The sequence below is a fragment of the Salmo salar genome, chromosome 10 (assembly GCF_965601325.2).
Source record: "Salmo salar chromosome 10, fSalSal1, whole genome shotgun sequence".
NCBI lineage: Eukaryota > Metazoa > Chordata > Actinopteri > Salmoniformes > Salmonidae > Salmo > Salmo salar.
In genome coordinates, this window is record NC_138300.1 from 102,790,322 (window position 1) to 102,817,589 (window position 27,268).

Sequence of the window (27,268 nt, forward strand, 5' to 3'; positions counted from 1 at the left end):
TCAAATGGCATTACTGGTGTACAAAAATCGCTACAACGTCCTAGTTGAGAGACCCCCAAAAAACACAGCTCAATCAAAACCGGCAAATGTATAGCAGAGCACTTTTGACACACCCACTCCTTTCCACACGCCCACTAATTTCCTTTCGACACACACACTCGCCCATACTCCAATCGCCATATTGGGATGCAGCTACCCCCTGTCACGCCCTGATCTGTTTCACCTGTTCCGATGATTGTCTCCACCCCCTCCAGGTGTTGCTTATTTTCCCCAGTGTATTTATCCCTGTGTTTACTGTCTCTCTGTGCCAGTTTGTCTTGTATGTTTAGTCAAGTCAACCAGCGTGTTTTTCCCGTACTCCTTTTGCTATTCTCCTTTTTCTAGTCCTCCCGGTCCATCCTGGGTTGGAGCCCATTTGCCATTCCCACTGCTTTCAAGCAGCACAGCCTTCCTCAAGTCATCTTCCTCTGGATGCTAACAAGACTGTGGATGTCTCTGCTATTCCCACGGAATACCATGACCTCCTGGAAGTGTTCAGTAAGGCACATGCTACTTCCCTTCTCCCGCGCCGTCCTTATGATTGTGCAATTGACCTTCTCCCAGGCACTATACCACCTCGGGGTTGATTTGTATTCTCTGTCTGGACCAGAGACCAAAGCTATGGAGGAGTACATAGAGTCTCTGGCCACTGGGGCCATCCGTCCGTCTGCATCTCCAGCCAGCGCAGGGTTTTTCTTTGTGGAGAAGGACAAGACCCTGCGTTGACTACCGGGAACTTAATGACATTACTGTCAAGAATTGTTTCCCCCTACCTCTCCTCGGTGTTTGAACCTCTCCAGGGGGCCACCATATTTTCCAAGTTGAACCTTCGTACTGCCTACCACCTGGTTCGGATATGCGAGGGGGGTGAGTGGAAGACAGCCTTCAACACAGCCAGTGGACATGAGTACCAGGTCATGCCATTTGGACTTGCCCCTGCTGTTTTCCAGGCTTTGGTCAATGATGTGCTTCGGGACATGCTAAACCGGTTTGTGTTCGTGTACCTTGACGACATCCTGTTTCCCCCCCCCCCCAATCTGCACAAGAACATGTTCATGTCAGACAGGTCCTTTAGCACCTCCTGAAGAACCAACTGTTTGTGAAAGCCGAGAAGTGAGTTCCACCGCTCTACAATCACCTTTCTGGGATATGTCACTGCTGAGGGCAATGTTCAGATGGCTCCTGGAAGGGTGAAAGCAGTGGTGGATTGGCTTCAGCCAACATCCAGGGTGCAGTTGCAACGGTTTCTTGGTTTTGCTAACTTATACCGGCGTTTAATTCGGGATTACAGCACCCTGGCGGCCCCCCTTTCGGCACAACCCCTTTCACAAGGTACCGTTCAAATGGTCTCCTGCTGTCAACAAAGCCTTTGTGAACCTGAAGCATCCTGGCGGTGAAGATGGGGTTGGAAGAGGGGAGGTATTGGTTGAAAGGAGCAGAACAGCCGTTCCTGGTCTGGACCGACCATAAAAACCTGGAATATCTCTGTACAGCCAAGCGCCTCATCTCGAGGCAGGCCCGGTGGGCCCTCTTGTTCACCAGATTTAACTTAATCTCCTACCGCCCAGGGTCAAAATGTGAAGCCTGACGCCCTCTCCCGCCTATACAGTTCCTCTGCCACGCCCTCGACCTCTGAAACCATTCTCCCTACCTCATGCCTTGCTACCACTGTGGATTGGGTTATTGAGAACCTGGTCCGTGAGGCACAACACTCCCAGCCATGAAGGGGACCCGGCTAACCGGCTGTTTGTCCCTAGTCCAGTCCCGGGTCCTGGAAATGGGCTCATTCCTCCAGGCTGACCTGTCATCCTGGGTCCCGTCGTACACTAGCCTTCCCCTGACAACGTTTCTGGTGGCCCACAATGGTCCTTGACGTCTCTGCCTTCGTCGCCGCATGCACAGTGTGTGCTCAGCACAAGACTCCACGGCAAACTCCTTCTGGCCTCCTTCAGTCACTACCGGTCCCTCATCCTCCCTGGTCACATATCTCTGGACTTTGTCACTGGGCTCCCTCCGTCTGATGGCAACACTGTCATTCTGACAGTAGTCGACCGGTTCTCCAAGGCCGCCCATTTCACCCCTCTCCCCAAACTACCTTCTGTCAAGGAGACGGCCCAGCTTATGGTGCAGCATGTCTTCCGGATCCATGAACTCCCAGTAGACATGGTCTCCGATCGGGGTTCTCGTCTCCGTTCTGGAAGGCATTCTGCACCCTTATTGGGTTGTCGGTCAGTCTGTCATCCGGATTCCATCCCCAAACTAACGGTCAGTCGGAGCGAGCCAACCAAGACCTGGAGACCACCTTAAGGTGCCTGGTCTCAACCAACCCCACTACCTGGAGCCGTCAACTGGTCTGGGTGGAGTATGCCCGGAACACCCTTCCCAGTTCTGCCATGGAACTCGCCCCATGGAGCACTCAAAACGGGAATCAGCCTCCACTCTTTCCGGAACAAGAGCAGGAGGTCAGCGTACCCTTGGCCCAGATGTTTGTCCACCGCTGTCAACGTACCTGGAGAAAAGCCAGGGCGGCTATTCTCAAGACCAACTCCAGTGTGTACTGTCACGCCCTGATCTGTTTCACCTGCTCCTGTGATTGTCTCCACCCCCTCCAGGTGTTGCTTATTTTCCTCAGTGTATTTATCCCTGTGTTTACTGTCTCTCTGTGCCAGTTCATCTTGTATGTTTAGTCAAGTCAACCAGCGGGTTTTTCCCGTACTCCTTATCCTATTCTCCTTTTTCTAGTCCTCCTGGTTTTGACCCTTGCCTGTTTCTGGACTCTGATCTGGTTTTTACCTGTCCACGACATTCTCTTGCCTACCCCTTTCGATTATTAAACATTGTAAGACTCCAACCATCTGCCTCCTGTGTCTACATCTGGGTCTCGCCTTGTGACTTGATAACCCCCTTCTCAGATTGTTGACAACATTTAAGCTATATTTTGTCTCCAATGTTTATTGAAAACATAAATAAATTTGCACAATGCACACATTTCTCACAAATACATCCTTACAGTTGTTGGTTAGCTAGCACGTTAGCCATATTTGCATAGACGTGACAGTCAAAACAAGACTTGGTATCAAGAACAAGATCAAACGAGCCACTTATGATTCAACACATGGCAGGCAGTTTCTTGTCATTGTTGCTAGCTATCTGACCATCCAGAATCACAACAATACATGGACTTCTGCCCCACTGATGTATGCTCATCGTTCGTGACGCTGTCAGCTAACCCAGTTCTTGCCGGTGACCCTACCAGCGCTCCAAGACTGACCTACTGGTGTCCACGCATTCCACTCCCTTTGCACCACAGTGGCAACATTTTACTGCATTTGATTTTTTTATGTAGGCCTACATTTGACAAATTATGAAAAAAAATTCTTACAACATGCCCACATGTAGTCCAAATAGTTGAATGCAAATTTATGCCATGAGAAATGGATATATAATAAACGTAAGGTCATTCTACTGGGCCTATTACCATCATGACTTTGTATCATGAATGTAGGCCTATCTAATTCGAGCAATGAAAGCACAGTTGTGTTAATTAGTTCTGAGATTTTGTTATTGTTGTGTGCCTTCCTTCATGCAGAGGGTAATGGGAGGTATATTCTCAGTTTGAATGAACAGACTGACCCCTAGCGATGGTTTTCCATAAGAATCGTTTTAATTTTTAAATCATACTTTGTTTATGGATAAAGGCCAAATCAATTGAATAGCCCAGCAAGTTTACTTTGCAAAGAGCATGAGCTACACAGAATTATCAAGAGTGATTTTTCTATTCAGGAATAACTAAAGAGACGAACATATCGTTGATTCTCATACTATATAGCCTGTTGTATGATTGTATCCGTGATCATCACATTTATTGACGAAGCAATTCGTGTATGTTTAGGTCATTATCCGACTATCCGTCAAGAATTTCCCAAAAAACCGACCCCGGCAGGACTCGAACCTGCAATCTTCTGATTCGAAGTCAGACGCCTTATCCATTAGGCCACGAGGCCGATAAACGTTTTTTGAAAACACGCTATAATATTCGATATTATTATTAGTTTTAGCTAGTGACTGATTTGTTTAACATATTTTCGTCAAATACTGGCCATATTCTTTGCAAAACATTCGCTTTATCTTACACACTTCGGCAAGGGGAGGTCATCCCTGCCACTGGATATCGCTAGATAGCTGGTCTGCTGCAATGTTTCACAATCCATGCCTGGAAAATCCCGAAAAACATTGTTTATATCTGTCACATTGAGGCGAGTTGAGGATTGCAAAACGTTAGCTAGGAATTTTAGCGATATTTTTATTCTGTTCTAAACATAGCATTTCGACCATTCTCTGCAATGCTGCTTGTAGTTATAGCAGTTTTCTAAAGTAGGCCTATTTAGCAATCATCATGTTTTCATGTTGATGATCTTAATATTACATTTAATGTTTATTGATTATTTTATGGCTTTTATTGGATGGTTTCGTTATGGTTACAAAGTTGCATCCTGACTATCTCTCCATTAAGGTTTTCATCATGCACCTGACCAAAGTCCAAGGGGAGGAACAATTGACAGTCAGGACTAGTGAGACAATTCTGCATTTTCGTCCCCTCTGGAGGCCTTTGTCCTATGGAGGACACTATGCCGCACCTCCTACTCTACCCAGCAGCCCCATTCTCTCCAGGGCTCCCACCCCCCAGAAACCCACCTGAACCCCCTCAACATCCAGATGCTGCCCCAAAACCTCCAGGAGCAGATCTTCCGCGGTGCGGAGCAGGAGTACGAGGACGAGAAGGTGAAGCGGCACCTGCAGAGGCACCAGCTGTGGGGAAAGAGGTCTCTGCTCCCTGGCATGAAGCTCCAGCTGCCCCACATGGAAGGGAAGGACATCAACGGCCACTTCCGCCTGAGGGCCCAAAAACAGAGCCTGCCCTACCTGGAGGCTGCCAGTAAGTTTCAGCAGGTGCCGCTGCCACCCATGCCCCAGGACTGGGTGTGGGAGGTGGGCTGGATACGCTACGGGCCGGATGGGGAGGCCAGACAGGTGGATTTCCCCGACGAGGCAGGCCACACTGGCTGTGGCCGTGTCCCCCACTGCCTGGTGAGACTGAAAGAGAGGACCAAGACCCTCTACTGTGGGAGGGAGGGTTTTACGCTGGAGGAAATTACTACTTTATTTCAGTACAGGACAGTTTACATCACTTCTTAGTATTTGTAACTGTAAAATGATCTGTAAATGTAAAAATGATTCGTAAATGTAAAAAAATACTGAAAGGCTTTTGTAGTGAGGTTAATAGATGGTGTATAATATTGTGTTGGGACTGGGCAGGAATGATTACAGTTATTTAACAAGGACTATTTATTCTGAGCCGGAGTGGATTGCAGTTTCACTGAATACTCTGTATTCTATCATTCTGTTTCCTGACAGGTACTCGTGGTCCAGCAAGCGTCTGATAGAGGAGAGATACTCCTGATCCAGCCAGCTGATGCCTGCAGACCTCATCCCCTTGGAGACCCGGACAACTCTGGTGGAAGCCCTCAATGGCACTGCCCATGATAATACTGCCTTCTGGACACTAAAAATCAAATCTTATTAGTCACATGCGCCGAGTAGAACAGGTGTAGACCTTACAGTGAAATACTTACTTAAGAGCCCCTAACCAACAATGCAGTTTTAAAAAATACAGATAAGAGAGCCCTTTATCAATCTCTATGCTGTTTCCCAATCCTCAAGGATGCTTCCAGTGGAAGCAGGTAGGCAGCAGCCTCTGTATATGTTCTCTGTCCCACAGGGTTCTAAGGCTAGTTTCCTGGACACAATGAGTCTCCACATAGCCATCTCTGGTCTGACTGGGTTCCAGCTCACGCTGTGCATCGCCAACAAGCACGGCAAGAGGCGGGGCCTCCAGGAGGTCAAAGAACACATTAAGAAAGTGGGTCGGCCTTGCCGGGAGGAAGGGCCCATGATCAGTACTCTGTCTTCTAGCCTCACGATTAGTAGAAGTACACAGAAAACTATTGATTTGCAATGGTTCCATACTTGTAGAAATGTTGTTGTTGCCTATCTATCAGTTAACAAGCTCGTTCCTCAGCTCTCCTTCCCTTGATTGGCTTTGGTTATTTCCTTCACGAATCCGAAGTTACAAAATAAACTCTATGGTTAATAAATGGTTTTGAATGTTGTTGTCGTGTTTGTATGTCGATATTGGCCTTGGTGGAAGAGTGGGGTAAAATCTCACAGCAAGAACTGGCAAATCTGGTGCAGTCCATGAGGAGGAGATGCACTGCAGTACTTAATGCAGCTGGTGGCTTCACCAGATACTGACTGTTACTTTTGATTTTGACCCCCTCTTTGTTCAGGGACAAATTATTCCATTTATGTTAGTCACATGTCTGTGGAACTTGTTCACTTTATGTCTCAGTTGTTGAATCTTGTTATGTTCATACAAATATTTACACATCTTAAGTTTGCTGAAAGTAAACGCAGTTGACAGTGAGAGGATTTATTTTTTTGCTGAGTTTAGCTAGTTAGTGGTGAGTGCTTATATGACATAATCTACATGACCAACACTATGTGCACATCTGTTCGTCGAACATCTCATTCCAAAATCATGGGCATTAATATGTACAGTTGAAGTCAGAAGTTTAAATGTATTTGGCTAAGGTGTATGTAAACTCAGTTTTTCACAATTCCTGACATTTAATCCTAGTAAAAATTCCCTGTCTTAGGTCAGTTAGGATCACCACTTTATTTTAAGAATGTGAAATGTCAATAATAGCAGAGAGAATTATTTCTTTCAGCTTTTATTTCTTTCATCACATTCCCAGTGGGTCAGAATGTCACGTTCTGACCAGTAAAGGGGTCATTTGTTATTGTAGTTTGGTCAGGACGTGGCAGGGGGGTATTTGTTTTATGTGGTTCGGGGGGTGTGTGTTTATGTAGAGGGGTGTTTGGTTTGAGTATTCCGGGGTTTTTGGGTTATGTGCTATGTGTCGTATTCTAGGTTCTATCTATGTTGTGTATTTCTTTGTGTTGGCCTGGTATGGCTATCAATCAGGAACAGCTGTACATCGTTGTTGCTGATTGAGAGTCATACTTAGGTAGCCTGTTTTCACCTGTCCCTTTGTGGGAAGATGTATTCGTGCACTGCTATGTTTAGCCTGCAGAACTGTTAGCTGTCGTTCGTTTTGTTGTGTTTGTGTGGTGTTCGTAACAAAATAAATATGAGCATTCACGTACGCGCTGCATTTTGGTCCACTTCCTACGACGACCGTTACACAGAAGTTTACATACACTCAATTAGTATTTGGTAGAATTGCCTTTAAATTGTTTAACTTGGGTCAAACGTTGCGAGTAGCCTTCCACAAGCTTCCCACAATAAGTTGGGTGAATTTCGGCACATTCCTCCTGACAGAGCTGGTGTAACTGAGTCAGGTTTGTATACCTCCTTGCTTGCACACGCTTTTTCAGTTCTGCCCACAAATCTTCTATAGGATTGAGGTCAGGGCTTTGTGATGGCCACTCCAATACCTTGACTTTGTTGCCCTTAAGCCATTTTGCCACAACTTTGGAAGTATGCTTGGGGTCATTGTCCATTTGGAAGACCCATTTGCAACCAAGCTTTAACTTCCTGATTGATGTCTTGAAATGTTGCTTCAATATATCCACAATTTTCCTTCCTCTTGATGCCATCTATTTTGTGAAGAGCACCAGTCCCTCCTGCAGCAAAGCACCCCCACAACATGATGTTGCCACCCCCGTGCTTCACGGTTGGGACGGTGTTCTTCGGCTTGCAAGCCTCCCCCAAACATAACAATGGTCATTATGTCCAAACAGTACTATTTTTGTTTCTTCAGACCAGAGGACATTTCTCCAAAAAGTACGATCTTTGTACCCATGTGCAGTTGCAAACTGTAGTCTGGCTTTTTTATGGCGGTTTTTGAGCGGTGGCTTCTTCCTTGCTGAGCGGCCTTTCAGGTTATGTCGATATAGGACTCGTTTTATTGTGGATATAGACACTTTTGTACCTGTTTCCTCCAGCATCTTCACAAGGTCCTTTGCTGTTGTTCTGGGATTGATTTGCACTTTTCGCACCACAGTACGTTTATCTCTGAGACAGAACGCGTCTCCTTCCTGAGCGGTATGACGGCTGCGTGGTCCCATGGTGTTTATACTTGCGTACTATTGTTTCTACAGATGAACGTGGTACCTTCAGGCGTTTGGAAAATGCTCCCAAGGATGAACCAGACTTGTGGAGGTCTACAATTTTTTGGTCTTGGCTGATTTCTTTTGATTTTCCCCATGATGTCAAGCAAAGAGGCACTGAGTTTGAAGGTTGGCCTTGAAATACATCCACAGGTACAACTCCAATTTACTCAAATGATGTCAATTAGACTATCAGAAGCTTCTAAAGCCATGACATAATTTTCTGGAATTTTCCAAGCTGTTTAAAGGCACAGTCAACTTAGTGTATGTAAACGTCTGACCCACTGGAAGTAAAATAATCTGTCTGTAAACAATTGTTGGAAGAATTACTTGTGTCATGCACAAAGTAGATGTCCTAACCGACTTGCCAAAACCATAGTTTGTTAATATCAAGAAATTTGTGAAGTGGTTGAAAAACGACATTTAATGACTCCAACCTAAGTGTATGTAAACTTCAGACTTCAACTGTATGATATCATTTATTTAAAAGAAAAAATTATGTATATAGCAATCGCAGAGTAGATTGCCCATCCGCTCAAAGTAGATGTCAGGATAAAAATATATGGCCAAACCAAAGCATTAAAGAGCGACTGAACTGAAAAAACAACTTATCTGGTGGGAAACGACCTGTGTGGCATCGATATGAATTAAACATTTATTCTAGTGTCAAAATTGACTACATAGTTAATAATTTTGGTCACAAAGTCAGTATATTCCAAAACTGAATTTTATGAGATCTGTGTAACTGAGGATGTCACAATTTACATGAGAGTTGGGTTTTGATTTCAACCCTGCCCACACGGGACCACTGCCTGGTACAGTCTAATCACCGCCGGCAGTAATCAAATCATCCGGTTCACAGCTTCCCGTTGTGCTGCAGTGCACGCTATCCAACTCAGACATCCTCACATTCGTGAGCTAACGTTAGCATCACAAACACAACTGTCATCAAAGATACTACTCTAGGGCTTCCGGTGATGCAACTTAAGAAATGGCTGCCAAGTTTTTCGTACTGCACATCGGTTGGGTATTTCCCCCTAAATTCAAGTATTTACTCAGAGCATTGTAATAACTTAAGGAAAACGGGAAAATAGGAAAAGTTTGTGGAGCTACAACAACAGCGCGTAACAAGACAGCAGAAGATATAATCGTCGATATACCCGAGATGGCTAATGCTAGCGCAAATAAGATAGCAGCAGCAAAATAACCCTAATTTCGTGAGGTGATAAAGGAGGAATTGGGCGAGGCGCTCACAGGTTTACGAGAGGAACTTCGAGAAGATGTAAGAAAGGAACTAAATTAGTTCAAGAAAGACATTAACCAGAAACTTTAAGAAAACAAATTCGAACTTCACAGCATATCTACAAGAATGGGGGACACAGAACAGCGCATTGGGGAAACGGACACATGGAACTCCGCAGTCAAGAAAATACTTGAACAGTCACTGAAAAACCAACATGCACCACAGGCAAAAGTGACAGAACTCGAAGGTTTCTCACGTCGAAACATTAGACTTTATAACGTAGTAGAGGGCGCAGAAAAAGACTCAATGCCCAAATTCGTGGAGGGTCTATTCAAAGACATACTTGAAGACGACACTGACCTGGGAATTGAGAGAGCACACGGAGCTCTGGCCCCAAAACCCCCCAGCCGCGCCCCACCAAGATCAATAGTTAGTTGTACGGTTCCTAAAATTCTCAGTCAAAGAAAAAGTCTTACATGCAATCTGGAAAAAGCCTGTTAGCTTCCAAGGCCAACGAGTGTTCTTTGATCATGACTACGCGGGAGAGATACTGAAAAGAAGGAAAGAATACACCCCCATTAAGAAAGCACTTAAAGAGAAGGGTATATGCTTCCAAACACCATTGCCGGCAAAAATGCGGGTATTTCTGGAAAATGGCCCGGTTACATACGAGCATGCAGACGAGGCGGCTGAGGATCTGAAGTCGAGGGGCATCCCAGTGGAGTATACCGCCAGGAGAAAGGCCACATCACCGGCGGAAAGACTCGAGCAGGCTCTCCCATGGATCGTTATCGACAAGCAGAGTCATGGAAAAAGAGGGAAACCACCTCGGCGAGAGGACGTTCACATCCGAGAGAGACTCAGGCATTTCCATCGCGAAGATGGAAGACACTGAAGAGGATTTAACAGAATGAATAGTTACCGTGAGCTGTTAAGACGTTGGGTTGTAACGGTTGACATTGCAATAGGTAAAATATCTCTCCAATTTTCCCCCAATGCAGAACAAGGGTGAGTAGCCAAAAGTATGTGTTCTTTATGAACACACTAAGTAGCGTCACATTAATAACATATATATTAACTAAGTATTAATGACACATTGACAACGGGGTGACAGAAGGGCATATCAAGGGGAGGAAATATGATATGCACGCATGACCGATATAGTTTTCACTTGTAATTAACCGATGTGTATAAGCGACGAAATAGGCGCACTTATTATTTTCGTTTCCAACAGGTCATGTTTGTGATTACGTCACGCATTTTCATAACTGAGAGAGGGGTCCCTCCTGCGGACAGGCTCATCCCCTCAAACTCCAGAGGCAAGAGACAGTCCTCTGACATTGGAGTCCAAATATCTAAGTATTTTCCCACTTTGGTTTACTTTATTATCGTTCTTGATTTTTCGTTCATTTTTAGGCTCAAGATAAGCAGGCAGATATGGTGCACAGTTTTTATTTATTTATATCGATCCATCATCGGGAATTTAAGGTCATAAGTCTCAATGTAAACGGACTGGGGAGTGCCATCAAGAGAAGTAAGGTAATAGCAAAAATGAAACGCGAGAGAGTTGACATACTATTCTGGCAGGAAACTCACTTATCCACACCTGAACAAGAGAAACTCAAGAAAATGGGATATAGGAATACTTTTTTTTCTTCTTAGAAAATTGGTGGAAGGGGAGTTGCAATCTTGATCCCAAATTCAATTAATTTTGAGTTTGTCAGAAATAAAAGACAAGGAGGGTAGATTTATACTTGTTAAATGTAAACTGGATAACAAGGAAGTTACATTATTTAATGTATACGCACCCCCAGGGAGTGACATGGTCTTCTACGGGATGGTGTTTGATTTAATTGCCACAAAAGCTCTGGCACTCTTATCTGTGGAGGAGATTTTAACACAATTTTAAACTCAAAATTGGACAGCACAAATCAAAATAGGAAAATGAGTCTAGTTGCTAAAAAGATCAATAGGATATTGCAGGATCTAGGAGTGCTCGATGTATGGCGTGACACCCACAAGACCGATAAGGAATATATTTTTTACTCAGCCCGCCACACTGAATACTCCAGGTTAGACTATTTTTTCATGTACAGTGCAGATAGACACAGGCTTAAGGATTGTAGGATCGGGCAGAGCGACTTATCAGATCATAATGGATTTTACCTTACTCTACACCTTGATAGCAAACCAAGAAATACTCTATGGAGACGTAATACAAGCATGCTGAATGATCCAGCATTCAAGGAATCAATAAAGACAGAATTGAACATCTATCTGGAGAATAACGATAACAGGGAAGTATCTCCTGCTACATTGTGGGATGCAGCTAAGGTGGTTATAAGAGGAAAGATCATAGCCACATCATCTCTCAAGAAAAAGATTAAAGCACAGAAACTGCTGAAATTACAGGAAACATTAAGAAACTTAGAACGATCTCATAGTCAATACAAAGATCCTCTTATATTACGAGAGATTCAAAAGGTAAAACATGAAATTGACCAGATTTATAGAGAAGAAGTTTAGAAAAAGCTCAGGTTCCTGAAACAACGATATTATGAAGCAGGCTCAAAGGCAACCAAATTACTAGCATGGAGACTCAGGAAACAACAAACACAGAATACCATTTTCAAAATAAAAGACCCCATAACAAAGAAGATCACATGCAAATTAGATGAAATACAGAATGCATTTGAATCATATTACACAAATCTGTACAAGCAACCAGAGAAGGCAGATGCACAGACAATAGAGCATTTTTTGAACTCACTTGATCTCCCCTCAATTGGGACAGAGCAAAATGATAGACTAACTTTAGAAATATCCACCGAAGAAATTAATAAAGCAATATCTCAACTAAAAGTAAACAAGTCTCCAGGCACTGATGGCTTCCCTGCAGAATGATTCAAGACCTTCAGAGAACAACTAACACCTCTACTTAAGGCCTGCTTTAATTGAACTCTACGGGAGGGGGTCTCCCACCGTCATGGAGAGGCCATCATATCTGTAATCCCAAAAGTGGGTAAAGATCAGAAGGAATGCAGTTCATATAGACCTATCGCAATTCTTAACACATCTTAAATTATATGCATCAATAATAGCCAAAAGAATGGAGAACATAATCCCAGAATTGATTGACGGAGATCAAACTGGTTTCATCCAAAATAGGCAGACACAGGACAACATAAGGAGAACACTACATGTCATGGACCACATTACTCAGAATAAGACAAGTGCAATATTAATCAGTCTAGATGCAGAAAAGGCATTTGATTCAGTGGGATGGGATTATCTATTCCAAGTTATGGAAAGATTTGGTTTCAATAAAGAAGTGATACAGGGCATCAAATCACTGTATTCATGTCTGACTGCTAGAATAAAGATAAATGGACATTTGTCACGAACGATAAAATTAGAGCGAGGGGCCAGACAAGGCTGTAATCTTTCACTCACGCTCTTCTCCTTGTACCTCGAACCATTAGCACAGGCAATAAGACAGGACCCAACCTTAGAGGGAATAACAATAAGAGGCAGTGAACATAAGATATGCATGTATGCTGATGACGTTCTGTTATTCCTTAAAGACCCAGGCTCAAGTGTACCTAGATTGAAGGAATGTTTTACAAACATTTGGAACATATTCATGGTATGTGCTTAATGTACACAAGACCCAAGCCCTAGTATATAATTATACCCCACAGGAAGAGCTGAAGAGTAGGTATAACTTCCACTGGACTTCTTCATCCATTAAATGTCTTGGAGTATATCTACCAAAAGATACACCCAAACTGTATTACATGAATTACGATCACATCAAAAGAAAATAAATGATGACCTGTACAGTTGGAATTCACTTCTCTTGGATCTTAGTAGTAGAATTGAAACAATCAAAATGAACATCCTGCCGAGGTAATTGTATTTGTTCAAATCACTGCCCATAGAAATCCCGCTTAAACAGTTTAGGGAATGGGATCAACAGATATCAAGGTTTATCTGGAACAGTAAGAGACCAAGAATTAGATATACAACATTACAATTACAAAAAAACAGTGGGGGTATGGCCTTACCAAACCTAAAAGATTATTTTGGGTCAGCCCAATTGAGACCTCTGTTGGTGCAATTCAGAATACGAATCCAAATGGAAAGACATTGAGACTATTTTGACAGAGCTACCCATACAGTCAGTTTTGGGAAATAAGGACATGGTAATAGAAATATACAGTAGACAAGATCAGTGGATTAATTTCTCTCTGAAGTCATGGTTTAGGGTAGTTAAGCAAAATAAATTAGACAGAGAGATCAAACTGCTGAGTTGGCCCGCATACGACCACAGCTTCATCCCTGCAACTCAGGACAGCAGATTTAAACAATGGACGCAGAAAGGCATTACATCATTCAGTACAATTATAAGGAATGGGGACCTAGATAACTTCCAGGACCTAAGTAAAAAACATGGCTTGGATAAACAAGATTTTTACAGATACCTACAAGTTCGACACTATTTCTTAAGGGAGATAAAAGTGATTGACCCTCAAGCGCCTCCAAAATTAATCCAAGTATTCACTAACGCATACAACTTGGGGAGTAACAAAAAAACTATCTTGAATTGGGTATTCAAGCCTCAAAGAAACATTCTACAAACTATATTAAAAAGAAATGGGAGGAGGAACTTAACATTGAAATAACTGATGAAACATGGTTGAACATATTAGAGACTCAACAAAGCGCCACCAACTCAAGGTCATGGAGAGAATTCTGTTGGAAGAATGTTGTACGTTTCTTCATAACACCTAAACTGAAATCAAAACCAGACTGGCTCCCTACATCCTTGTTGGAGAGAATGCTGTCTATTGAGGTTAGATCACTCTCATATCTTTTGGACCTGCCCCACAATCAAAACTTACTGGGGAGAAATGAGATCTAACATTGGAAAAATTATGGGATTTGTTATAGAACAAACATGCATTTCTTTGTACTTGGGTGAAATACCTGATAACTTACACAATAGCGAAAGGTACCTCTTGAAGGTCCTACTGGCAGCCAGTAAAAAGGCTATCACTAGGAAATGGCTACAAAAAGACCCTCCCACCGTGACACAATGGATAGACATTGTAAGAGAAATATACCACATGGAGGGAATGACCTTTGCTTTAAGAACTCAAGAGGAGAGAGGTCAGGAATACTGGGAAAAATGGGTTTCGTACTTGAAAATGGTCTAATTCAAAGATGTCAATGTAACTAATATGATGAAGGTATGATGTGCACTATAACTGCCAGATCTTTTTTGTTGTTCTTTTACTTTATTTGTACTTTCTTTGTGTTCCTCAATAAAAACAAAGTATAAAAAAAGAATAAAAAAAAAAGATACTACTCTAGCTGTGGTGTTGTGCTGTCAGACCTAGGTCCCTCCCACTAAGGAGGAGATTGCAGGGGCGTGCCCCAGTAGGGAGGCTGTGGAGAGGCTGAAGGAGACGGTCAGCTGGCTTCCCAAATGAATGCCTGGACATCCTGGGTGAGCTGGGCAGGACTGGGCCCCTTGTGGAGCTTCATCTTGCTAAATGCTAACTAATATAGCACACTAACACCCTGGTACAGAAAGCTGTGGCTGTGAGATACATCAGGCAACACCCACTAATGTTATTTTCCCCATCTCATTCTTCAAATTGGGTATTCCAGCATGACAATGACCCAAAACACACGGCTAAGGCAACAAAGGAGTCGCTCAAGAAGAAGCACATTAAGGTCCTGGAGTGGCCTAGCCAGTCTCCAGACCTTAATCCCATAGAAAATCTGTGGAGGGTGCTGAAGGTTCGAGTTGCCAAACGTCAGCCTCGAAACCTTAATGACTTGGAGAGATCTGCATAGAGGAGTAGGACAAAATCCCTCCTGAGATGTGTGCAAACCTGGTGGCCAACTACAAGAAACATCTGACCTCTGTGATTGCCACCAAGGAGTAAGTCATGTTTTGCAGAGGGGTCAAATACTTATTTCCCTCATTAAAATGCAAATCAATATATAACATTTTTGACATGTGTTTTTCTGGATTTTTTTGTTGTTATTCTGTCTCTCACTGTTCAAATAAACCTACCATTAAAATTATAGACTGATCATTTCTTTGTCAGTGGGCAAACGTACAAAATCAGCAGGGGATCAAATACTTTTTTCACTCACTGTATTTGGGCCCCTACCAGATGGAAACTACAAGTGTAATGGCTGCGCTCAATGCAATGACACTTATAAATGTAGTTCCTTCAAAACACCCCCAAACAGGGTGTCAGAGCTCTCTACGAGAGGTGGGTGTAGGAGTCGGACGCAGGAGAGGAGTAGATGCAAAAAGTGAATCCATCCAAAACATACAGGCCCAGGACCTAAATATACAGTCCGTTAACACCACTAGAAATAACAATCTAGGGAAAAACCTGAATGAATATACATGAACAAAAATAATGTTGCCCAACATAGAAACAGGGAAACAAAAATAAACCCGCACGAAACAAAGCGGGTAGGGAGAAAATAAATAACCACACTAATTAACCTAAACAAGAAACAGGTGCACAATCAAAACAGACAAGACCAAACGAAAAAGAAAAAAGGATCGGTGGCAGCTAGTAGACCGGCAACGACGACCGCCGAGCACCACCCGAACAGGGAGAGGAGCCACCTTCGTGGGAAATCGTGACACAGGGAAACAGATCCCAATCAAAGATGTTATCACGTGCTCCACTAAGGCAGTTATTTATCTTACAACTTGTTCTTGTGGTAAATATAATGTGGGTAAAACAAAGCACGAATTAAAAATAAGAATCTCAAAGCCTCGTAGCACTATTAGGTGCAAAAACTCGACTTACCCAGCTGCGACCCACTTTTTTGGAAGCAAACCACTCGATTTAGTCCCTTTGTTATATCGGCATCGAACATGTAACCCTCCCTGGGAGAGGGGGTGACCTCGACCATTTATTGTTAATAAAACGAGAGGCTGCCTGGATCTTTAATTTAAAGATCCTTGCTCCCTTCGGCCTCAACGTAGACTTTGATCTGAAGCCATTCTTGTGATTATTGTGATTTTTCTGTTGTAAATGTTTGTAGGCCTATGTAGCCAAATTGTATCTATGATCGTATGCTATCCTTTCATGTTTTTGGTATGTCATTTTTATATCTGAGAATTAACCAATGATATCAGGCCACACCCGGCCATGATTACAGACACCTGTGTGTGTCCTTTGACACTATATAAACTAGTCACCCCACAGTGTTTGTCATTATACCCTGATGAAGACAGCTTGTCTTTTGAAACGTTGGTTATTAGGTAGTTAAATTATTGCATCTGAGCTCCAAGAGTGCGGCTCGCCTTTAATTTTTCATGGGGCTACCTGGTGCCTGGCTGCAGGGACAACATGATGGAGCCCCAGGGGGAGGATGCAACGGAGCCTGTGTGCCCCATAGGTAGGTCAGAGAACAACAAACAGCTCGGGGACACGGGCACCAGGGGAAATGGAGACAAAAGACAAAGGCAGCACAGGGATGAGTCAATGAGACAATAAGTGCATTACTGAATGAATTAGTTTTAATTAATGAATCAGTCAACCTATTTTTTTTTATTTTTTTTTATTTTTTGTAGTACATCACTGGGTGTACTATACGTGCATCCACCAGAGGAAGTGTGTGTGTGTGTGTGTAGTTACCTCTATGTTGCTGTGACTTGCAGGGCCATCGAGAGTGTGTGCAGAGAGTAGAGTCGTGGCCAAAAGTTGAGGGTGACACAAATGTTAATTTCCACAAAGTTTGCTGCTTCAGTGTCTTTAGATAATTTTGTCAGATGTTACTATGGAATACTGAAGTATAATTACAAGCATTACATAAGTGTCAAAGGCTTTTATTGACAATTACATTAAGTTGATGCAAAGAGTCAATATGTGCAGTGTTGACCTTTCTTTTTCAAGACATCTGCAATCCGCCCTGGCATGCTGTCAATTAACTTCTGGGCCACATCCTGACTGATAGCAGCCCATTCTTGCATAATCAATGCTTGGAGTTTGTCAGAATTTGTGGGGTTTTGTTTGTCCACCCGCCTCTTGAGGATTGACCACGAGTTCTCAATGGGATTAAGGTCTGGGGAGTTTCCTGGCCATGGACCCAAAATATCGATGTTTTGTTCTCCGAGCGACTTTTGCCTTATGGCAAGGTGCTCCATCATGCTGGAAAAGGCATTATTTGTCACCAAACTGTTCCTGGATGATTGGGAGGAGTTGCTCTCGGAGGATGTGTTGGTACCATTCTTTATTCATGGCTGTGTTCTTAGGCAAAATTGTGAGTGAGCCCACTCCCTTGGCTGAGAAGCAACCCCACACATGAATGGTCTTAGGATGCTTTACTGTTGGCATGACACAGGACTAATGGTAGCGCTCACCTTGCCTTCTCCGGACAAGCTTTTTTCCGGATGCCCCAAACAATCGGAAAGAGGATTCATCAGAGAAAATGACTTTTACCCCAGTCCTCAGCAGTCCAATCCCTGTACCTTTTGCAGAATATCAGTCTGTCCCTGATGTTTTTCCTGGAGAGAAGTGGCTTCTTTGCTGCCCTTCTTGACACCAGGCCAGCCTCCGAAAGTCTTCGCCTCACTGTGCGTGCAGATGCACTCACGTCCTGCCTGCTGCCATTCCTGAGCAAACTCTGTACTGGTGGTGCCTCGATCCCACAGCTGAATCAACTTTAGGAGACGGTCCTGGCGCTTGCTGGACTTTCTTGGGCGCCCTGAAGCCTTCACAACAATTGAACCACTCTCCTTGAAGTTCTTGATAATCCGATAAATGGTTGATTTAGGTGCAATCTTACTGGCAGCAATATCCTTGCCTGTGAAGCCCTTTTTGTGCAATGCAATGATGATGGCACGTGTTTCCTTGCAGGTAACCATGGTTGACAGAGGAAGAACAATGATTCCACACCACCCTCCTTTTGAAGCTTCCAGTCTGTTATTCGAACTCAATCAGCATGACAGAGTGATCTCCAGCCTTGTCCTCGTCAACACTCACACTTGTGTTAACGAAAGACCCACTGACATGATGTCAGCTGGTCCTTTTGTGGCAGGGCTGAAATGCGGTGGAAATGTTTTTGGGGGATTCAGTGCATTTGCATGACAAAGAGGGACTTTACAATTAATTGCAATTCATCTGATCACTCTTCATAACATTCTGGTGTATATGCAAATTGCCATCATACAATTGAGGCAGCAGACTGTGAATTAATATTTGTGTCATTCTCAACTTTTGGCCACGACTGTACTGTGAGCAGAAAGATAAGGAGCAGCCTAGGTGTTTGGATAACAGCCTCTCTGATGACCTCATGCTGACCGACAGCTCGCTGTGGCAGACCCTGTCGCACAAGCACACGCGTGCACACAGGATTGGTCTGTCTTAATGACACCTCCTGGATTACCGTTTTAATAGCTGGAATGATAACTGTGTAATAAAGAAGTACACACAGAAAATGAACTGCCCATATCAACTAGGAATTCTGTGCAAATATCAAATATGCTCTTCTGTCAAATAGTTCAACAGGTGGCTGTCTTTCCTGTGCTGACCTGTAGGTTGAGTTGAGTCACCTTGAGTGTGTCAGAGGAGAATGGCGGCAGCGTGACGAGGACCAAGAGAAATGAGGTGAACTCTCCTCTCCATAGAGATGGGACGAGGGCACACCTCTCTTTGACATTGATCGATTCTTGTGGCAAGTGCACCCTCTATCTCAGTGTTTCCCAACCCTGGTCCTTGAGTACCCCCAACAGTACACATTTCTATTGTAACCCTGGACAAGCACACCTTGTTAACTAATCATCAAGCCCTCAATGAGTTTGTAGCCCTGGACAATGAAATTGTGTACTTTTGGGAAACACTGCTCAATCTCTCTGGTCCACCGCTACACCAACTATTACCGCAATGATCTTTAGGGTTGAGTAACCGGGTGGTAGCTGGCTAGTGATGGCTATTTTACAGTTTGATGGCCTTGTCATAGAAGTTGTTTTTCAGCCTCTCGGTACCACCTTTGGTGGGCAGGCAGTGTGACGCATTGGGCAGACCGCACCACCCTCTGGAGAGCCCTGCAATTGCTGGCGGTGCAGTTGCCGTACCAGGCTGTGATACAGCCCGCCTGGATGCTTTCAATTGTGTATCTGTAAAAGTTTGAGGGTCTTAGGGGCCAAGCTGAATTTCTTCAGCCTCCTGAGGTTGAAGAGGCGCTGTTGCCCTCATAAATGCTTAAGAGACTGTTTTGGCTACAGGATGGAAACGACGACAACGTGGGCAGCCCCTTCTCCAATGACTTTCTGTCCAAGATGGAGGACGGGACCTTGAGGGCGGGGCAGGGGGGCACCGGGGGCACCAACGCCACCCGGGCTTTGGAGATCAATAAGATCTCCTTCTGGAGGAACACTCAGAAAATCACCTAGGCTCCATTGTATGTGGACAGTTGCATGTAAGAATGACTTCATAAATAGGAATTCAATTGATTTAATGGAGAAAACAATGGTTGAAGACATACTGCATTTACATTGCTAATCATCATGATCATACACAATAAAACATCTGAAATGACTGATCCTACGGGGTTAAAGTACAGTTGTTATCATGTCTGTGTCCTGGCAGCTTCCAGAAGGTGGTGTGGCTGAGGAAAGGGGAGCTCCATCGCACTGTCAGCAGGCATGAAGAGTATGAGGAGGAGGGGCAGTATGGCGCCATCTGCCCCAGGTCTTCACTGAGGGAACCGTCACCTGCAGGGCTGAGAAACCAACGTGGCTGACTGTCAGCAACACTCAGGTAAGAGAATAGAGAGAAAAAAATATGGGGGGGAAGGGCGTAAGTGGACTGGGCAATACAGCCTTTTAATGGAACCACTGATATAGACTTTGCATGCTGTCTGTGCAGCGGGATCGAGTGGGCAGTGAGCTGAAGGCCATGGTACAGGTGCCCCCTGGGTACCACCTGGTGGGGATGGACGTGGACTGCCAGGAGCTGTGGATCGCTACCGGGCTGGGAGAGGCCCACTTCGCTGGCATGCACGGTGAGACCTCACTCCTGGCACTGATACTAAGATTGATGCAGCATTCATTTTGTTATGAGAATCATCAGAAATGTGAGTTTCTGACAACTTCCAAACAATGTTTATGCATGTGCCCAAGAAAGTTGGCAATCTAATGGGGAACTCGTGTTACTTAAATATTCTGACTGGGAATGTTTTGTATCTGTTTGCGTTTTGTGTCACAGATATATTTTTACACAACATGCATCATGTTACAAAAGGTGGCCTATATCTGGATACTTGAGAAATCCATTGACAATAATACATGTAGCCAGTTCATTATGTTACTGAATGTCCATGCTGCACAGTGTTCGGCTGGATGACCCTGCAGAGCAAGAAGAGCCAGGGTACTGACCTGTACAGCCGCACCGCCGACAAGGTGGGCATCAGCCGCGAGCATGTCAAGGGCTTCAATTACAGGCGCATCTACGGAGCCGGGCAGCCCTTCGCCAAGCGCCTGCAATTCAACCTTAGCCAGCCGGAGGCCACCAGCAACCCGGCAGATGTATGCCCTCAAGGGCCTAAGCAGGTACAGGAAGGATAGTGGTGGATCGGATTTAGTTAGTGATGACCCTCTGTGTCCGAAATGTCACGCTTGGAAATAGAATGTACCATTTCAGATGCAGACCTAGTGATCTAAGGGCAGGGGTGACTCACCTCATCCACTACCAGTAGTATCACAGAGGGGTATAGGATGGTTAAGATTATGGCAGTTTAGAGCTATACTGTGAAAGTCATAAAGTAATCTCTGCTTGCTCTTTTGGAGGTGTAAGCTTGGATCTAAGCACTATAAATGCATCTACACTGAACAAATATAAACGCAAGATGTTAAGTGTTGGTTTCATGAGCTGAAATAAAAGATCCCAGAAATGTTCCAAATGCACAACTTATTTCACTCAATTTTGGCCACAAATTTGTTTACGTCCCTGTTAGTGAGCATTTCTCCTTTGCCAAGATAATCCATCCACCTGACGGGTGTGGCATATCAAGATGCTGATTAAACTGCATGATCATTACACAGGTGGAACTTGTGCTGGGGGCAATAGGCCACTCTAAAAAGTGTTGTCACACAACACAATGCCACAGATGTCTCATTTTGAGGGAGCGTACAGTTGGCATGCTGACTGCAGGAATGTCCACCAGCGCTGTTGCCAAATAATTTAATGTTCTGTACCATAAGCCGCCTCAAACATCTTTTTTGAGAATTTGGCAGTATGTCCAACCGGCCACACAACCACAGACCATGTGTAAGTGTATCAGTATAGCTTCCGTCCCTCTCTTTGCTCCAACCTGGGCTCGAACCAGGGACCTTCTGCACACATAGACAACAGTCACCCTTGAAGCATTGTTACACATCGCTCCACAAAAGCCACAACTCTTGCAGAGCAAGGGTCTCAGAGCCTCAGAGACTTCAAGGTCTCAGAGCGAGTGACGTCACCGATTGAACCGCTCTTAGCGCGTACCCTGCTAACTTGTTAGCCATTTCACACTGGTTACATAAGCATGCCAAGAATTTCTGCAAAAACTGTCACAAACCGTCTCAGGGAAGCTTCTCTGCATGCTCTTCGTCCTCACCAGGGTCTTGATCTGACTGCAGTTTGGCGTCATAACTGACTTCAGCAAATGCTCACCTTCGATGGCCACTGGCATGCTGGAGAAGTGTGCTCTTCACAGATGAATCCCGGTTTCAACTGTACCAGCCAGATGGCATAGTGCAGGTGAGCGGTTTGCTCATGTCAACGTTGTGAACAGAGTGCCCCATGGTGGGGTTATGGTATGGGCAGTCATAAGCTACGGACAATGAACACAATTGCATTTTATCAATGGCATACCGTGACGAGATCCTGAGGCCCATTGTCATGCCATTCATCCGCTGCCATCCCCTCATATTTCAGCATGATAATGGAAGCTGAAAATGTCCCAGTTCTTCCATGGCCTACATACTCACTAGACATGTTACTCATTGAGCATGTTTGGGATGCTCAGTTCGGCTTTCAACTTGCTCTTGAAAGTTGTAATAGTAGACTGCACAAGGTGCAACTTCGAAATGGGGTAGTGCATCATCAGTTTTGTTCTTGTCATGTCAGTCATTGCAGACCTTAGAACTATTTATAACTTGTCAGAAATGTCCAAATCAACTAGCCCATGTCAGCTGTTTTTTAGCTAGGTTTTTTAACCCATAGATTTTGTTGTAATGTTTGTCACTCAAATATCAAATGAATACATATTAGACATGGCAAAATGTATATAATTGCAAGACAATGAGCTTTAAAACTGTAAAATGTTCTCTGCACCGCATGACAAAATGTGTAGAATTGCAGGAAATAAGCTTTAAACCTGCTAAATGTTCTCTCCACCAAGAAGAGGGATGTGAACAGTTTCTGTCATGAACAGTGCTTGTCCCATAGAAATACATGTGGTGTGTGCATGGGGGGCGCGGGATGAATCCTAATGCTGGACGGGGGGCCTGAGTGAAAAAGTTTGGGAACCCCTGATAAGATAATTACTTTATAATCCCCATGGGGAAATGTGGTTTGCGGCTTTGTGCATACATAAAAACACATAATCAAAGGACATACAGACAATAAATACAGGAAGAAAAAGTGAAATTCATGAGTGATTGATGATCATCATGATCAGGTTCCTTCAGTTCTGCAAAAAAACGAAGGTATGGTGGTTAGAGATACTTTTGGTCATGTAGTGTATGTGGACACCTGCTCGTCGACCATCTTATTCCCCCCCTTGCCTGCTATAACAGCCTCCACTCTTCTGGAAGGCTTTTCACTAGATGTTGGAACATTGCTGCGGGGACTTGCTTCCATTCAGTCACAAGAGCATTAGTGAGGTCGGGCACTGATGTTAGCTGTTTAGGCCTGGCTCGCAGTCAGTGTTCTAATTCATCCCAAAGGTGTTCGATGGGGTTGAGGTCATGGCTCTATGCAGGCCAGTCAAGTTCTTCCACACCGATCTCGACAAACCATTTCTGTATGGACCTTGCTTTGTGCACGGGGGCATTGTCATGCTGAAACAACTTTTGTTGCCACAAAGTTGGAAGCACAGAATCGTCTAGAATGTCATTGTATGCTGTATCGTTAAGATTTCCCTTCACTGGAACTAAGGGGCAGTTAACCAGGGAAGCTCTAGCAGGGCAGAAATTTGACAAACTGACTTGTTAGAAAGGTGGCTACTATGACGGTGTCACGTTGAAAGACAATCAATCAAATGTATTTATATAGCCCTTTTTACATCCGCCGATGTCACAAAGTGCTATACAGAAACACAGCCTAAAACCCCAAACAGCAAGCAATGCAGGTGTAGAAGCACGGTGGCTAGGAAAAACTCCCTAGAAAGGCAGGAACATAGGAAGAAACCTAGAGAGGAACCAGGCTCTGAGGGGCGGCCAGTCCTCTTCTGGCTGTGCCGGGTGGAGACTAACGGTACATGGCCAAGATGTTCAAACGTTCATAGATTACCAGCAGGGTCAAATAATAATAATAATAATCACAGTGGTTGTAGAGGGTGCAACAGGTCAGCACCTCAGGAGTAAATGTTAGTTGGCTTTTTATAGCCGATCATTAAGAGTTAGAGACAGCAGGTGCGGTACAGAGAGAGAATCGAAAACAGCAGGTCCGGGACAAGGTAGCTGAGGCCATTCTACTGCCAATGTTTGTCTTTGGAGATTGCATGGCTGTGTGCTCAATTGTATACACCTGTCAGCAACGGGTGTGACGGAAATAGCCGAATCCACTAATTTGAAGGGGTGTCCACATACCTTTGGTGATGTAGTGTATTTTTGAACCAGGCAGTAATGTCAGCTTTGTATGAACTGAAGTCCTTCACAAACACTGACCCTGAATTCCAAATCGACCCACTAGCCCTTCCCCCTTAGATACCCCTGTAGATCTGGCTAGGAACACACACTTTCACATTCTACCTCACCCTCTCATTATTTGGGTGTGCAGTTCTCGAAAGAGGAAGTGGGAGGTGGCAGGCCAGTGTTTGTGGTTTGGCGGTACGTTCAACAAGCTGGAGAACATTGCCCACTCAGCCCAGCCGGCCACCCCTGTCCCGGGCTGCAGGATCAGCAGAGCACTGGAGCCTCAGACCGTGAAGGATGAGGTCTGGAGAACTTATGCAAACACAATCATAAAAGCACATAACATTTACATAATTATAACACACACACATAACACTCAATCATAAGACAGACTGTCTGACACTCAAACACACACTTGTTATAGATGAAGAGATTAACGTGTGACAGTTCATCACCAGCAGGGTGAACTGGGTGGTACAGAGCTCGGCGGTGGACTACCCCCACTCTTATGCTGGTGGCCATACGCTGACTGATGGAGGAGCATGACATTGACAGATGCTTCTGTATTAGTATCCACAACGAGGTGCGCTACCTGGTCCTCAGTGAAGACCGCAACTGGACAGCACTGGCTCTGCAGATCACCAACCTGCTCACACGGGCAGTAGTACTGCCCTGGCTCATACACTGTCTCCTGCTGACCTCTTGCCAGGTCACCATAGCAAAAGATCTAACATCATTGGTCTTGTCAGGCTAAATAATACATAAATGACCATGCGGTCATTTAAATGGTTGGGATGTAGCTAATTGTAAGTTAATATTGAAAGTGTTGTCATTCATAGCCCGTGAATTACTCGTTTTACATAATGTCTCAAACATCTGTTCAATAAGCAGCCTATGTGTTCGTCCATCTTTTATCGTAGTGCTTTAAAGTGTATGTTTGCCCATGCGCTGAGTATGCAGACATGCCCCGAGTATGCAGGACATGCCCCAGTCATTGGCTTTCTTCAGTGCCGTGGACATTGACCAGTGTCTGAGCAAGGAGGTGACCATGGACTGTGTGACTCCCTCCAACCCCACAGGGCTGGAGTGCAGATATTGCCTGCCACAGGGTGTCATGTATATCATCATTGTACTTCATTCTTTAAAGGCTTTACGTTGCAATATTGTAGTGTGCATGTGATGGCAATCAGATCTATACTTAACAAAAAATATAAACGCAACATGGAACAATTAACTATTTTACTGAGTTACAGTTCATATAAGGACATCGGTCAATTTAAATTCATTAGGCCCTAATCTATGGACTTCACATAACTGGGCAGGGGCACAGCCATGGGTGGGCCTGGGAGGGCATAGGCCCACCCACTGGGGAGCCAGGCCCAGCCAATCAGAATGAGTTTTTCCCCACAAATGTGCTTTATTACAGAAATACTCAATTTCATCAGCTGTCCGGGTGGATGGTCTCAGACGATCCCTAAGGTGAAGAAGCTGGATGTGGAGGTCCTCGATTGGCGTGGTTACATGTGATTGGCGAATTCTTTAAAATTACGTAGGAGGCAGCTTGTGATAAAGAAATTAACATTAAATTCTCTGGCAACAGCTCTCTGGTGGACATTCCTGCAGGCAGCTTGGCAATTGCACGCTCCCTGTAAACTTGAGACATCTGTGGCATTGTTGTGACAAAACTGCACATTTTAGAGTGGCATGTTATTGTCCCCAGCATATCGTGCACCTTTGTAATGATCATGCTGTTTAATCAGCTTCTTGATATGCCACACCTGTAAGGAAGATGGATTATCTTGGCAAAGGAGAAATGCTCACCAACAGGGATGTAAACAAATTTATGCACAAAATCTGAGACATAAGATTTTTGTGCGCATAGAACATTTCTGGCATCTTTTATTTCAGTTCATGAAACATGTGACCAACACTTTACACGTTGCCTTTATCTTTTAATTCAGTATATAAAGTATTGTGTTGCTTTTACAAACCATGTTACCTCAAACTGTATACAGCAGCTTTGGCTGTTCAAAACACTAGAAAAAAAAGCACTGATACCAGATGGAAGTAGTGTTGACTGGCAGTGAACACACAAATGGGCAAAAAAAAAAATCTATTTCACACAATTACATTTAATGTATAATTCTTAAGCTTGTAAAGTAAGAAACATGTTTACATAGTGGCATTTGTACTGTAAATTAATAAATACAGCAGAAATGCTCTCAATCTTCTTAGTAAAAGCTTTTAACAAATAATCATAATACAAACGTTTTTTTTATTTTTCTCTGTACAGTATGTATACCTTGAATAACAACACATTGACTCTTCACAGGTGAAGCCCTGAACATATACCAAATCAGACATCACCAAAGGCTCTCTGGGGAAAGGGAAATAACAGGGTGAAACGAGCAGTCCTCTGATGTAGCTAGTGCAGCCAGAGGCTTCATGGGATAGATACACAGGTCCTCCAGAGCTGCCCCAACCCAGGCACTGAGTCATCAAACCAATGACGTCAATAGGAACTAATGGTTCTATGCAGGTTCATGATAATAAGGCACTAAATAGAAGAAAACGGTCCGAAGCGGGGCTATCTGAACTTGTCCAATAAGAAACACTTTTGTTTTCTGTTGCAAAACATTTTGCTACAGTGTGGCCTAATGAGCACAACCCAACTCAGCAGATCATGAGAACGCATCCGGATGAATGGGGGCAACTTAAGAGAGGAGTGTACTGAGAGGTTTAGAAGGGCCAGGGTATTATTGATTTCCATTACTGCTTCTTCCTCTTCTTCTTGGGCTCCTGGCTCTGCTCTGGCTCCTGAGAGGCTATGGTCTGAAGGGAGAGAGACAAACCAGCACTTACACAGGTATCCTCCTCAAAACTCACTTGGATATGTGGTGTCAAGACAC

General features: G+C 44.1%; 1 protein-coding gene, 1 non-coding gene and 1 pseudogene across 3 annotated transcripts in view; 1 reads left to right on the forward strand and 2 right to left on the reverse strand.

Moving 5' to 3' along the window:
• Positions 1–3,970: 3,970 nt before the first annotated feature.
• On the reverse strand, positions 3,971–4,043 carry trnar-ucg (transfer RNA arginine (anticodon UCG)). The gene has a single exon. It is a non-coding gene; the product is annotated as a tRNA-Arg (tRNA).
• Positions 4,044–4,620: 577 nt separating this feature from the next.
• On the forward strand, positions 4,621–26,754 carry LOC106561337 (DNA polymerase subunit gamma-1-like; annotated as a pseudogene).
• fanci (FA complementation group I) overlaps positions 26,222–27,268 on the reverse strand; it is a 29,200-nt gene continuing 28,153 nt past the window's right edge. For both annotated transcript variants that reach the window (XM_014125052.3, XM_014125051.3), the window contains exon 38: positions 26,222–27,191. In XM_014125052.3, coding sequence (XP_013980527.3) covers positions 27,129–27,191 — 63 coding nt within the window. In that variant the 3' untranslated portion in view covers positions 26,222–27,128. The remainder of the gene's footprint in view (positions 27,192–27,268) is intronic.